This window comes from Castor canadensis, chromosome 18, assembly GCF_047511655.1.
Source record: "Castor canadensis chromosome 18, mCasCan1.hap1v2, whole genome shotgun sequence".
Lineage (NCBI taxonomy): Eukaryota > Metazoa > Chordata > Mammalia > Rodentia > Castoridae > Castor > Castor canadensis.
In genome coordinates this window covers 27,358,939-27,373,938 of record NC_133403.1, presented here as the reverse complement: position 1 = coordinate 27,373,938, position 15,000 = coordinate 27,358,939, and the positions used below count along the sequence as shown (strand labels likewise).

General features: G+C 38.9%; 1 protein-coding gene across 2 annotated transcripts in view; it reads left to right on the top strand.

Annotated features, from left to right (window-relative positions):
* Positions 1–15,000, top strand: part of Ankrd13a (ankyrin repeat domain 13A) — a 33,440-nt gene extending 18,440 nt beyond the window's left edge. The window contains exons 7-15 of one of the 2 annotated variants that reach the window (XM_020159770.2): positions 1,881–1,947; positions 3,325–3,406; positions 4,348–4,409; positions 5,149–5,279; positions 5,755–5,912; positions 6,559–6,666; positions 10,655–10,815; positions 12,278–12,345; positions 13,001–15,000. In XM_020159770.2, the coding sequence (XP_020015359.1) occupies positions 1,881–1,947; positions 3,325–3,406; positions 4,348–4,409; positions 5,149–5,279; positions 5,755–5,912; positions 6,559–6,666; positions 10,655–10,815; positions 12,278–12,345; positions 13,001–13,196 (1,033 nt within the window). In that variant the 3' untranslated portion in view covers positions 13,197–15,000. Of the gene's footprint in view, positions 1–1,880; positions 1,948–3,324; positions 3,407–4,347; positions 4,410–5,145; positions 5,280–5,754; positions 5,913–6,558; positions 6,667–10,654; positions 10,816–12,277; positions 12,346–13,000 lie in introns of both variants that reach the window. The other variant, XM_020159768.2, reaches the window with a different exon arrangement.

The window sequence follows — 15,000 nt, the reverse complement described above, 5'->3', positions numbered from 1 at the left end:
TAAATTGTATAGCAGTTGCCAAGACACAGTGCCCAGTAAGTGGCTTTTGGTATGTTGGTCTCAGGGGAAACAGGCAGAACAAGACACAAGAACGAAGCTGGGTGGTTTGTCATTTTCAAATACTTGTGCATGCAGAGTTAACCAAGAGTCAAGGAGTAAAACAAAGCATCTTGATTTTAAAATGGGGTAGACACTGAATTTACTAACTACACTACTGTTAAAATAGAAATGCAAAGGGCAATAGAAGTCAGGATTGTGATAAAGCAGATGTGAACCACCAAAGAGCTTGGTGGGTCCTTAGGGAACAACATAGCTTTATCTTAGCAGATGTGAAGGATGAAGTGAAGGATGAAGTGGAGCAGAGTTATCACTCTTCAGTCCCTCAGAGGACTGTGTGCCAGAAACCAATTTCCCAGTTTAAACACCAAGTGACTTATGCAAAGACAAAGGACTAAGAGTTGAATTAGTTAATTCAAAGGAATATCTTGATTTGCAGTTATTGATGACCATAAGGACTGTGGTTTATTAATCAGTCAGGTGTGGGCCCTAGCTCCATGCCCCTGAAGCGTAATTTGGAGTTAGCTAGCATTTGGTGTAATCCCTTTAGGATTCCTGTCTTTCCGTGCATGGGTCATGTTGCACTAATTGTAGACAACTAAGAGGAAAAGTAAAGCTGTGGTCCCTTCTTACTATGATGGGCTAAAACACACACAGAAACCGCATTATGCCCTATCCAGACAAATTTCATTTACCAAATCCCATTGGAAGAAAAGGAAACTGGAAACATAAAATGTAAATAATTGTATTTGTTTTTTTGTGGCTGCTGCTATTCCCTGAGCTCCCTGCATGACATCCCACTTCACTTGGGGGCCAGAGCAGAAGGCAGGCTTTTGCCCCCATACAGGGTCAAGTAGAGCTAGGATGTGATGTCCTAGACAAAGAGTAGGGCTGGTCTGGGCTCTTCTCTGAGTAGTAGTACTTCCTAGGTCACACTGCTTTAAAAAAAAAAAAAGAGAGAGAGCCAAGTGTGGTGGCACCCTCCTTATTCCACACCTGTAATCCTAGTACCCAGGAGGCTGAAGCAGGAGGATTGAGGGTTTGAGGCCAGCCTGAGGTACATAGTGAGACACTCTCAAAATGAGAGAAAGAATTAGCAAAAACTCTCTGGGCTTTTATTTGTTCCTGAATATATTCAGGAGTATGTAGAGTTGAATAATTATGGGCACATAACCAGTGTTGCAGCTACTGCTGCTGCTGAAATTAACAGCTGGGCTGAAAACTACTTTTAATATCCTTCCCTCCCCTCACCCCATCCCCATTGTACTAGATCTGATAGAGTGGCGATTCACAAGCCAATTTGCAGGCTTTAATAGCCTCTCCTTGGAGCTAGCCTTATGACGGTTCCTGCCCTGCCTACTTTCTCCAAGGAGCAGGGTACTCTGTGCTTCATTGCTCTAAGAATTCCTTGATGGGAGACATGGCTGCTTATGGAGACAGAGTTTCTGATGTCCCAGATAAGTGCTGTGGCCCAGAAACAACCATGTGGTGAGACCTTGGACACTGGTCATCGTCATTCATTTCTTCAGGACAGCTGTCCAATAAATGTCACCATCTTTGTCCCTTATGCTGACAGTTTTTGTAAAGAAGCCAAAAGTGAAGGTTTTGTATGCCTGGAGTGAAGCAAGTTGATTCATAACTGGGTGGTGGGTGGGGCTGTTTAAGCCATCTGTCATTGATTGCATCCCTTTGTGGACAATAGGACCTTGATTTCTAAGTGTCGTTCACTAACTTAAGCTGGGGGAAAAACTGTAAAGGCTTCAGGGATAAATCTGAATGGCATATTGTACATGTAGAAATTTGTGGTGTTCACTTTTTATCAGAACTAAATCCGGATTCTGGGGCTGGAGGACAGATAAAGCAGAAGTTGTTAATGGTTACGAAGCAAAGGTAAAAGGAAACTCTTAAAATAAGATTTAATATAGCTATTTAGCTTCTGTGCAAATGGGAAGTCTGTTCAGATTTTTTTTTCTTGCATCTGTACCATGAAGATCCTCAGGGGAATAAGTGCTATCTACTATGTCTCTCACTTAGATGTTTTATTTATCATATTTCCCTTCAGAAAATTGGATAGTATGTGCTGAGGATGTCTGTAGCCATGCCAAAGAGAAACAGTTGTAGAGAAATGAGTTAACAGTACCAGTTGTTCCAGGGGAAGGACAAGCTAGTTCCTCCTTTAATTCTTTTTCAAAAAGGAAAAGATGGGATGGGGAGGATTAGATTTATCATATTTGTTCATCTTATTTTTCTAATAACCTGAGTGATTTAAAAAACCATATAATAGCTTTTGTGAATATGTTACTTATTTTTTAATTAGTTTCTTTAGTTGACTCCAACTCTTTATTTTTACAAAATCAGCCTAAGTGTAACCAGTAGGTTCATGGCCCATGTACATGACATCAGTGAATTTATAACATTATTGTAATAGTGGAGATGTCTGTGGAGTCATCTGGCATTTTGACAGTTGGCAAGCTGTTTGCTGGCTTTTCCTTAGTCTCACAGTACAGCAGAGATTGGCTAGCAGGAATGGAGCCAGGTGTTGCAGGGTCCTCTGGTGGCCTCTGAGTGAGCGAAGAAAGCTTGCATCATGCTCAGTGAGATGCATTAGGAACAGTTCAGGTGCCAAGTATGTTTTCAGAAGTTTCAACAATGGGAATCCACATACGGCGTAGACAGCTCTGTTAACTGCAGCCTTTGATTTTTCATACCATCATATTCTATAATTACCCCTGATAGCACAGCATTTCCTCTGGCAGTTAAAATTTTTTGTCAAAAGGCAACATGCCTTTTCAATAGTGACTTGCGGGTGTTCTCTGAATCTCCTTGGTCTAGAGAAGCTGTGTTCATCCCTTTTCCTTCTGCCCAGCAGATGGGTGTCTAAGTCAACACTTTTAGAAAATTACCACAGCTCAGGAAGTGTAGGAGACAGGTTTGGGTATAATAGGATACCCAGGTCAGAAACCTATTTAGGACATTTGTTTGAGACAGTTTAGCAATAAGAAGGGCAAGTAGGAAGATTCAGCTTTTCACTGTCAACTCCTTGGTATTAAACTTTCAAATATGGAAAATACCTGCTGTTGCATTTCTAAATAGATAGTGTATTTTCTCTGAAGGATCCTAAAGTTTGTTAACCATTTCTCATTTTAATTTTGTGGGACTATATATATATTTTTTCTTTTTTTGCTTTAGCATTCTTGCTCTTGCTATGCTTATTTTCTGAGTTTCTATTCCATGTTTCACTGTTTTCTTTTACACACATCCCTTAAGGTTTACACAGTGAATAATGTGAGCGTGATAACTAAAATACGAACAGAACATTTGACTGAGGAGGAAAAAAAGAGATATAAAGGTAATTACTACCATTCCCTGCCTCCTTTTTTATTCTGTTTTTTTAGTCTATAGAGTGTTAAGTTTGGGGTTCATGTTATTGGGACATGCTAATCCTAACCCTAATCTCTTTTTATAAAAATTTTCTTAGAGTGACTACTTCTTGGATTGTCTACCCATAGTTGGCTTTGGCTATAATTAAAGCCATTCACGAGGGTTTCTTTTAGGTGTTATGACAGTTGTTGAATTCAGCCAAAAAAAGGTAGATGAGGATATTGGAGGATATTATCATTGGAAAGATTGATTTAGTATGAACCAGGATGATGAAAAATTTGGATGGAACTTGGGCTCTGAGCCATAACATTTTCAGTAGGTGGTTGCCTTACCCTAGTTCTGTTAGCGCTAGTGAAGTTATATACCTGCTGTGCCTCAGTTTCCTCAGCAGTGAAAAGGAGATGATTTTGGCCCTTTCATAGAGTTATTGAGAACCTTTAGAATGGCATCTGAAGCAAATGGTAAGCATGTAGTAACTGTTAACTACTAACAACACCTCAACTTACCATTGCTCCAGTTTGAGGATGAGGGAACTGAGGCCCAGAGCATAGGATAGTGAGTGGCCAGGGTTCGATTATTTGAATCTGGCTCACTCCCACTGACTCTTTCCACTATTTTTCTTGAATTATTTTTTCTTTTTTAATTATCATATATTAATTGTACAAAATAATGGGTTTCATTGTGATACTGCTTGAATTCTTATAACTGTTCCTCTAGTTTAGAAATCCTAATAAAAATTGTTCTCTAAATGATAAAATTGTTTTTGTGGATGATTTTTTACCAGCCTGACTATAATTGTGTTTTCTAATGCAGGTAGCTTAGATCAAAAACTTTAAAATATTTTGAGGAACTTTTCTATAGTCACAAGTAAGATTTACTATTAGACATTAAACATTTCCCCCTCTGTAGCAGACAGGAACCCACTGGAATCATTGCTGGGGACTGTGGAACACCAGTTTGGTGCTCAAGGGGTAAGTTGAAGCACCATGCATTCAGAGCAGTTTAATGAAAAGAATCAATTGTCTGTGCTTGTGATGGCATTTACTGGATCCTGAGCAGGCCACTGTATTTGAAAAAGTTAAAATTCCCAAGTTGGACTAAGATAATCGTTTGGAAGAGAGTTAGATGAGTGACTCTTTGAAAATAAAGACTTTTGAGAGAAAGGGTATGATTACAGAAATCAGGTGCTCTCTCTCATTGGTTATAAACGAGGGGTCTCTCTATAAACATGGCACTTAAAAGAGATTCAAGACTTTATAATGTAACAGAGCATCTTAACATACATCTTTTTTACTTGATTCTCATAATACATATATGCAGTTGGTACAGTAGGCATCATTGAAGGTCAGAAAAATGAAATTTCTTTTCCAGTATCAAAGCTAGGCAATGACAGAGACAGAACTTAAACTCCTAGACTCAAATCTCATACACTTTGAAATATTTTTGTTTTTGTCTCTTTTTCTTTTCTGTAATCAGGAGATAAAAATACAAAGGGGAGTATAGAAACATTTTTAAGTTGGGCAATCCTTTAGACTTGCCATGTAGGTTGTAACACATTTTTGGACTTGTTATTCCAAGCAATAACTTAATAATAAAAATGTAGTGACTAGAACCTCCTGGCTAACTTGTTCACCTCAGAGACTGAGTATCATAGTCTCCACTTGTGAGCATCATTTGATGCTCCTGACTCTTCTGAGTTCTTCTTAGCAGGATCTCACTACAGAGTGTGCCACCACAAACAACCCTACAGCCATCACGCCTGACCAGTATTTTGATGAAGACTTTGATCTGAAAGACAGGGACATTGGAAGGCCAAAAGAGCTGACAATTAGAACACAAAAGTAAGAGCGATTCAGATGTCATTTCTATTTATGCATTGTCTCAGAAGTTTTAGGTATTAGGTTTAGTCATTCTTCTGCCCCTTTCCCTTGAAAATAATTTTTATGATGAAAGCTAACAGTAGATTGCTCCTCTGATTAGTCTTTCCAAATAGAATATAGATTAAGGAATTCTTTTTCTTTCTTTCTTTTTTTTTTTTTTTTTACTGCCAACAAATATTGGCCTGTTTCCATTAGCTATCAATTTCTTCAAGCTTGCTGTCGGTTAACACTGTTGCAGGAGTAGGTCAGAATGCAGATTTCGACTTTAACTGCCAGATTTCAGGGTAATCTGCCTGCCTTATGGTTCTTGTCCTTGAGTAGTTCTGAGTTTAAGAGATAAGTAGGAAGCATGTGCAGTTAAGGAGGCTGGTGCCGTCTACTCTGCTCTTCCCATCTGGGGGAATAGCTTCAGTCTTTTCTCCATTAAATCCTGCAGGTTTAAAGCAATGCTGTGGATGTGTGAAGAGTTTCCCCTTTCCCTTGTGGAGCAGGTCATTCCCATTATTGACCTCATGGCTCGAACTAGTGCTCATTTTGCAAGACTGAGAGATTTCATCAAACTGGAATTTCCACCTGGATTTCCTGTCAAAATAGGTACTGTTAAACTTAAGGACACTTGTAGGTTCTACCCATTTTTGTGAGTGATAGAATGTACTTAACAGAATTGGAACATGTTAGGTACAGGTAGCATACAACAAACATAATTGAAAAGGTCACAATTATTCTCTGGTTTGATTTGATTTAAAGAAGTGTCATAATTTTTGGATCATTTTGCTATCACAATTAAGTGATTGCTAGCCATTAGTTCTAGTTATAGGTGGTGCTGACAGATGTAAAAAGGCCTAAAAATTATGACTTACTGTTTTAATGTTAAACCTGACCTAAATGAAACTTTAAACTAGGTAGTAATTTAAGAAGATAATTGACATCAAGATCATTTGGTATATAAATATGTTTTAGGGCCTGAGCTAGTGTTCATAATGCTATATATAATACATATTACTCATGAGGAATTTTAATTTTAGGTCATTGTATGTTCATGACAGTGAATCAGAAAATGCTTAATTCTTTGAATCAGAATCTTGGTTTACATAACTGTATATTGGGGAAAGCTGTTAGGATGATAAAATGAAATCATACTGGCAAAAGTACTTACATAGTGCCTGCTTAGTAAACACTCTGTGAATGATTGCTATTATTATTATTCTTAGTAAATTTATAAAGTCTTTTATTTTGTTAGAAATTCCTTTATTTCATGTCTTAAATGCACGGATTACATTTGGAAATGTTAATGGCTGTAGCACAGCTGAAGAAAGTCAGAATATGGAAGGAACCCAGGCTGACTCAGGTAAAATAAAAATTGAGTTTTGGGATTAAAGTATTTATGTTTCAGTCATTATACTAATTATTCATTTTGAAATTGAGTTATCTTATGAAGTAGATCTATGTTGGATAAGAGAAAATTTAGATTAAGTTAGATTAAATGAAAAAACAACTTGTGGGATATTATATTGTTTTTCATCTCTGTGACAAAATAACTGAGAGAAACTGAAGGAGGATTTATTTTGGCTCATAGGCAGTAGTTTCAGAGGTGATAGTCCATGTTGGCTGGCTCCATTGTTTCTGAGTCTGTGATGAGGCACATCATGGTGGCAAAGGGTATGGTAGAGCAGAACTGCTCACCTGATGGCAGCCAGGAAGCAGAGAGAGACAGGGAGGGCCCCAGGACAGGATGTAAATCTGAAGGTCATGTCCCTACTGACCTGCTTCCTCCAACAAGGCCCCAACTGTGGAAGTATTTACCCTTCCAATAATGCCATCAAATTATGACTCAATAAGTGGATTAATCCACTCACATTAGGTCAGAGCTCCCATGAGACAGTTGTTTCCCAAAAGCCTACCAGCTGGCAACCAAGCCTTTAACACATGAGCCTTTTGGGGGGATACTTCATATCGAAACCGGAAGAGATATATATGATGCCACTTTATTAAAAAGATAGCAAGTAGGCAAGGTGTGGTGTGTATGCTTATAATCCCAGCTACTCAGGAGAGAGAGGTAGGTGGATTGAGGTCTGAGACTGGTTCCTGGCAGAAAGTACAAGGCTCTAACTGAAAAGTAACTAAAGGAAAAAGGATGGAGGTGTGACTCAAGCAGTAGGGTGCCTGCCTAGCAAGTACAAGGCCTTGAGTTCAATCCCCAAAGTGATAGTTCAGTATGTTTGGAGAAATGTATGCATCTGTTTAAACACTACCACCAAGACAGCATTTTCAGATGCTTCCACATTTCCTTATGCTCCTTTGCCATTCATTGATCCAATTAATAATAACTAATAATAATTGTTATTAATAGGTGGTACTAGAATTTGAACTCAGGGCCTCACACTTGCTAGGCAGACACTCTACCACTTGAGTCACACACCTCATCCCTTTTTGCTTTAGTTTATTTTTCAGATAGGGTCTCTTATTTTTGGCTGGGGCCAGCCTTGGACTGTGATACCCTTACCGCTACCTCCTAAGTAACTGGGATTCTAGGCGTGCACCTCCAGGCCTGGCCCCAGTGTGTACTTTTGGATGCTATTTTAAGTGGTTTTTTTTCTTTTCTTTTCTTTTTTTTTAATTTTCCAGTTAGTCGTATGTAGAAATATAACTGATTTTTGTATTTGGACCTTGTGTCTTGTAACATTATTGAATTCACTTGACTTCTGGTAGCTGTTTAAGTTTTTCCTTAGAATTTCTTTTTTTTTTAATTATTCATTTATTCACATGTGCATACATTTTTTTGGGCTATTTCTCCCCCCTGCTCCCCTTTTCCCCCCTCTCCCCCCCGCCACTTCCAGGCAGAACCTGTTCTGCTGTTATCTCTAATTTTGTTGAGGAGAAGACATAAGCATAATAAGGAAGACGAAGCATTTTTGCTAGTTAAGGACAGCTATACAGAGAGATTCCAAATATTGCTTCCATGTACAAATGTGTTACAACCCAAGCTGATTCATCTCTAACTGATCTTTACACTGGTTCCTGATCCCCTTCTCATGTTAAGCTCTGCTGCTTTAAGATTTCTGTATTAGTTCCTCTGGAGTGGGGACATCAAATGCTTTCATGTTTTGGTTTTCTTCCTATTCTATATCTCCCGTATGTTACATATATGGTCTTGTCTGTGTGTGAATAAATATAATTTTAATTCTTCTTTGACATTCTTTGTTTTTCCTTTGGCAGTACTGGAGTTTGAACTCAGGGCTTCATGCTTGTAGGCAGTTGCTCTACCACTCAAGCCACTCCGCCAGCCCTATTTGTCTTGGCTGGCTTCAAACTGCTATCCTCCTGATTTCTGCCTTCCAGGTAGCTAGGATTATAGGTGTGAGCCACCACCTCCCAGCTTCGTTGACATTCTCTAAGCCTTTTCTTTCTTCTTGGGTTTTTTTTTTTTTTCCATCTTTTTTTGGTGGTTCTGGGGTTTGAACTCGGAGTCCTTGCAAAGCAGGCACTCTACCATTTGAGTGACACCTTCAGTCCTCTTTTTCTTGTCTTATTGGACTAGATAGGACATATAGTGGAAATTGAGTAAGAGTGGTAAGAATGGACATCCCTGCCTTGTTCATAATTTTAGGAGAACAAGAGAGTTTTTTTTCATTAAATAAGATGGTAGCTGCAGGTTTTTTTGTAGATGTTCTTGATTAGCTTGAGGAAATTCTTCTCTTGAACTTCTAGTTTGTTGAGAGTTTTTGTTTGTTTCTTGTAGTGCTGGGGATTAAACTCATTGTAGAGAGTTTTACCATTATTATGTATTGATTTTTGTCAAATGCTTTTTCTGCAACTATTGAGATGGTCATGTTTTTCTCCTTTTGGTCTACCAGTATGAGGAATTAAAAGAGCATTTTAGTTTATATAAATTAAAACTTCAAACAAAAAACTGGAATCAACAAGAATACACAACTTTATACTCCCATGTGGCAATAAAGTTGAGTAATAGTAAGTGTTCCTAAAAGTGTGCAGCAAATGAACACTTATCCACTCTTGGCAGGAAGAGGAAAATTAGTATAATTTAAAAAAATTGGCATTGCTTGGTACATTGAGGATGTATTTACTTATGACCTCGTAGTTTCTAGGTGTATACCCCACAGAATCGTACGTATGTGGGCATCTGGAAACCCCAATAATGGAGAGCAGCATTACTCACAATAGCAAAAATCTTAGAAGACCTGAATCCCGAGATCATAGAATATGCTAATTGTGTTATATTAATATAAGAGAATAACATACAGTAGTGAAAATAAGAATTTATTGCTGAGTTCATCAAGACTGGTAACCTCAAAAACAGTGCTTAATTTAAAGTCAATTTGAAGAGTAAGTTCCACATAATTCCATTATATTAAGTTTAAAAATGGACTAAACAAATTATTCAGATTATGCATGTATGGTAAAACTCCTCAGGAGAGATAGGTAGTGAAAAATGCTGTTCTGAATTATGTGTTAATTTATATAAGGGAGGAAAGAGGTATTGTTAAAAGGAGTGTACCCTGGGTATGGTATTCGTATGTTTTGTTTCTTAGGCAAGGTGAAAGATATGCAGGCCTTTGTTTTATTACAGTAATTTTTATTTTAAATGTCAGGTATTTTATATACTCTTATATGTTTACCATATTTTCTAATAAAAAAGAAAAAAAAATTGGTGTGACTATGTGTGTATACACACACACACACACAACACAAACACACACACACGCCTATCCACATCAGGCATACATACATCACAGTCCTCAGGGTTATACAAGTAAACCCTGGCCACTTCTGGAGTTTGGAAATAGAATTGGTACATAGAGAGAAATCTTCAGTTTTCATTTTACACTATTCTGTATTTTTTTATGACTATGCATTAATTTGTTCATTAAGAAAGATCAAATTACATTTTACTGTCTTATTCTTCTTCAAAAATCTCTCCCATAATAACAAACCTTCATTGTTACCACTCTGATCCTTTACTTTAAAATTAAAAAAAAAAATTTTTAAGCTGGATGTAGTGGCACACAATTGTAGTCTCAGTTACCTGGAAGACTGAGTCAGGAGAATCTCTTGGGTCTGAAAGTTCAAGGCTAGCCTTGGCAACATAACAAGAACCCATCTCAAAAATTTTTTTGTCCCCTTAAAAGTTGAGAAGACCAAGGGCATTCCTGTAGTCTTAGCATTCAGGACGTTAGGCAAGAGGATCCCAAGTTTGAGGCCAGCCTGGTGATTTCAAGGTCAGCTTAAGCTACACAGCTAAATCCTGCCTGGTGGGGGGAATGTTAAGAGTCTAGGTTTATGGTAATGAACTCAGACATTGGCATTTTGTGTTTCAGCTTCCCAGGTCACAAACTTTGAGGTTGATCAGTCTGTGTTTGAAATTCCGGAATCTTATCATGTTCAAGACAATGGCAGAAATGTGCATTTGCAAGATGAAGATTATGAGATAATGCAGTTTGCCATCCAGCAGAGCCTTTTGGAGTCCAGCAGGAGCCAGGTGCGTTTGCCAGAATCAGTGACAGGACTTGGAGTGTTACTCTCCGGTTTGGCCTCAGTTTTTGGCTAACCAAAGACTTACTGTAGTTAACTTTGGCACGTTTGTTTTAAACTATGCACTGAACTTTTATAAAAGCTTGTTATGTAAGAGACCATCTGCATAATCCAGTCAGCATCATTGACAAGGTGAAAGGCTTTTCCTTTTGCTCACTCATGTAACTAATAATTGTGTATTTTTCTTTTTTATAACTTTTTTTTTCATGATGTGCTTTATAATTTTCTAGTGCTAAAACAATGATTTCAGGTTAACTTTTCTTGAAATATTAATGTATATGTCAGTAGTATTAGATGAAGGAAGTGATATGGAGTTTAATGCCAACTCTCTTCCCAAGGAAGACCAAAAATTCTATGATAGTTGCTCAGTAAGTATGTGATAAAAATGGTTGTTGACTCTGTGTACACATTATTTTACTCAAGTGTTGTAGTCCCTTTTGAAGGTATTACCTCATACTCTCTGCATCTCTAGCAGAAAGTAGAGCTAAAGACAGGACAGACCTGGCCTTTTAGTGTCTCGTGTCATTGTTCCTCCAGACCTCATGCAACAGTCTGAAACCTGAGGTTCTCCTCTCCTACCTTCAACTCCTGCACCCTTCCTCCTGTGGTTCCTAGCTCTACTCCAATGACTTTGGTCTGCTTTCTCCACCCTCTGCTGGGTCCTGGGTTCTTGCTATCCATTTGATTGGTGATTGGTTTCTTCTTTCTGTTGTTCTTCATTAGCAGGTATTTGTAGAGTGCTTTGGGAATTCTTTAGTGAAGTAGCTCCTGCCTCTGTCCTGATGGGACTGCTAAGCCCTACATTTCAGCATTTGAACTCACTCAGGCTTTTGACTTTCTGATTTTATTTTTAGAATCTCTCTCCTTAACTTCCCCATGTCACCACTATGTGTCCATTCCCAGACCCACTTGGTTTTCTGAGGCTGCTGGGCTGAAGGCAACACTACAGAGCAGGCAGATTCTCTTTTGGAGGCTCCTGGGAGAAGATCCTAGACATTTCTGTCAGCCCCTTCCATATGTAAATGAGATTAGCTTTGTTCCTCAGTATATATGGAAGCCTTGCTGATATAAATTTTGACAAAGGGAGTAGCCAAATACTGAATTGTATCTTCTAATCTTGCCCTAAAAGAATTACTTGCTTTGTCCATTTAGATGTTGTCCAAGGTTAGCTGTTAATAGATTATGTGAAAAGTATGCGAAGGTGGTGGCCATGAATCAGGGTAGCACCTGATACTCTATATGACCTGATACTTCCGTGTCATTTTTGAGGTAACTCAAAGTCATGCCTATTATCAATAATAGGCATGCAAGTATTTTTAATTTTGCTTTTACTTTTTTCATTTCCTTGTTAGTACGACACCTACTCCTTCTAAGAAGTATTCATTATCCATTATATTTGTTTTTGCTAGGAACTTGCAGGACCAGCTTCAAATGGAGGGATCAGCCCGACACACAGCTACGATGCCCAGTATGAGAGGTAAGTGACATTACTCTTGATGATGTGGCTCTTGTCAAACCAAAGTTGACCCAAGATGTGTGGAGACTTAAGTGTTAGCTCTCCTGCTTCTTTTTTATGTCAGCTACTCATTAATTAGCTATAATTTCTTGATAATGCCTTTCTTGGAAGGGGTGATAGAAGTGCTGACTGGCATAGGTCAGGGTCATTGGCAGAAAAACCAATGGGTAGATGTTTTTTGATAGGTTTGATCCACTATGAATGTCTATCTTGATGCCTCTAGTGGGATAGTAATACAATTTTAAAAGTGAAGACACTTTGGGGAAGAGCTACAAAAGTGATTAGAAGCTCTTTTTAAGGGAAAAGTGCAACTTTTCATTTTAAGAGCATTTTCCTATACATTAGGCATGTATGAGAACTGTAGATCAAGAACCTGGGTTTTACTTCAAAACAGACCCAAATTCAATTCACAGCATTGTAATCTCGTGGCTGGGTGATCTTGGGCAGGTTTCTTACCTGTGCACAGTACCTACACTCCTGTGGGTTAGATAGCATTGTGCATATAAAGTGCCTGGCACAGTGTACACTTGGTAAGTCATTAAGAAATGCAGTTGCTGGCACTGCTATGATGAAGAATAGTAATGGCTGTGTCTTTTCTTCCCATTTTATGACCCAGGGCTATCCAGGAGAGTCTCCTCACCAACACAGAAGGCCCATGCCCCAGTGCTCAGAGTGAGTCAAGTCGTTTTGATAGTGACCTGCAGCTGGCCATGGAGCTCTCTGCCAAAGAGCTGGAGGAACGGGAACTCCGGCTCCAGGAGGAGGAGGCTGAGCTCCAGCAAGTCTTACAGCTGTCTCTCACTGAGAAATAGACCTCTCTGTCCACAGACTGCACAAAGCAAGGCTATGGGCTGCACATGAGTGTCCACTGAGGTCCCAGAACTGAAGGGCCTCCATTTTGTGCAGATGGCAGCTGCCCCTTCTTTCTGCAGAGGTGCAGGACCATCGACTCCCCAGCCCTCTAGGTGCCCCCAGAGTGGAGAGAGGGACTGGCAGCCCCAGCTCCAGGCTATGGGGAGGAGAGCACCATCATTTTCCATTATCTGTATTGGCTTGCAGGTCACAGTTTTACTACCAGCTTTAGACAAAACCCCAATCCCTGCAGGTTAGTAGATACATTTCTATTCGGAAGTGATAACAAAACAAGTTATTGCAGAGTCAGGGTGCTTTTCTATATGAGAGCAGCAGCAGCAGCCCCTGTAGAGTGGTTTATGAGAATTTGAGACCTTCCTTAACTGTTCACCAAAGAAATGGGTTGTGCCGATCTACTCTTTATTTTACCTTTCTATAGGGTTTCTAGGACATTGTCATTTCTTTTCCATTTTCACCTTATTCCATATCTTTCACACCCAGCTAAAGTTAAAGAGGAGATATGTACAGGATCTATTTTAGATTATGGTTAACTATTTGCATCAAATTAAGAGATACAAATGACCACAGATGTTGCCTTAGCCTTAAAAATTACTAATAGTTTTAAACCACCTCGCTCCATGTATTGAGGGGATCTGATTTGAATTTGTAAAGGCAGTTCCTTTGAGAGCAGGATCCTCCAGGCTAAATCCAAGGCAGCTGTCCCTGGAGGAGCAGAGAGAGGAACCTTTGACTTGTTTTTGAAGTGGGTGAGCTGGCCAAAATAGTGGAAGAGCAGAAAGCCAAACTAAGTGTGTGTTCTAGGCTTGCTCCAGTGAAGGATTTCTATGAAGAAGCCTAGGAAGAACTAGGTACATCCTAGTTCTACTTGAAAGGGTTGAATTTGAAATTAGAAAGGGAGCTAACATGGAACGCAATGGCTCCTCATTCAAAAGGGAAAATGATGATTCCACATTGCTTTTTAGAGTTCAAATCAACATCTTTCTGGATAAATATATTTTTTAACAGAATCTTTTTATTATTTTTAAAAGATAAAAATTACTACTCCCATCAGTAGCAATACAAGGTTATACATTTTAACCAGATTTTCTCAGGCCTTTTTTGGATACCTTTAGTAGTTAACTATTTTGTCTAACCCTCCTGTAAATACTCATCATATAACATACAGACCCCTGTGGAATACAGCGAGGGCACTCTCATTCTGGCCCACGAATTCGTTCCCACAGGCTGCACTGAAATCACCTGGTATTCTCTGTTTTGCATCTATTTCCTATTACGCTCCTTTTGGGATAGGAAGAGAAATACAAACTATTCCAGCCAATGTCTATATCATAGTTAGCATTGCCAGGAAGATGCTCCTAAACACAAAGAGTTGTACTTTTAATGCCTGATAGCAATCTGCCTTTTTTGTCATGGTCTGACCAAAATTCTTTCTCTGCACACAAGGCCAGTATAGGTGACATCACATTTGTTTCATGTGAAGCTTGTCATTTTGTTTACTCAGCATCTATGAAGGGCAAAGACACTTTGGGGAATGACTGCAGTCAGGCCATACTCTTTACTTTCTAAGGTGAATCACAGGCAATTTCAGTTTTTGCATTTCATTACTCTGCTTCTTTGACCTTGTCCCCAGAAAAGTCACTCAAAAAGGGACTGAGCATTATGTCAACTTCTTATAGCATTTTTTTTCATGTTTCTATCAAAATGCAAATAAAGACTGCTTCCCCAAAGGGTGCTCATACAGTA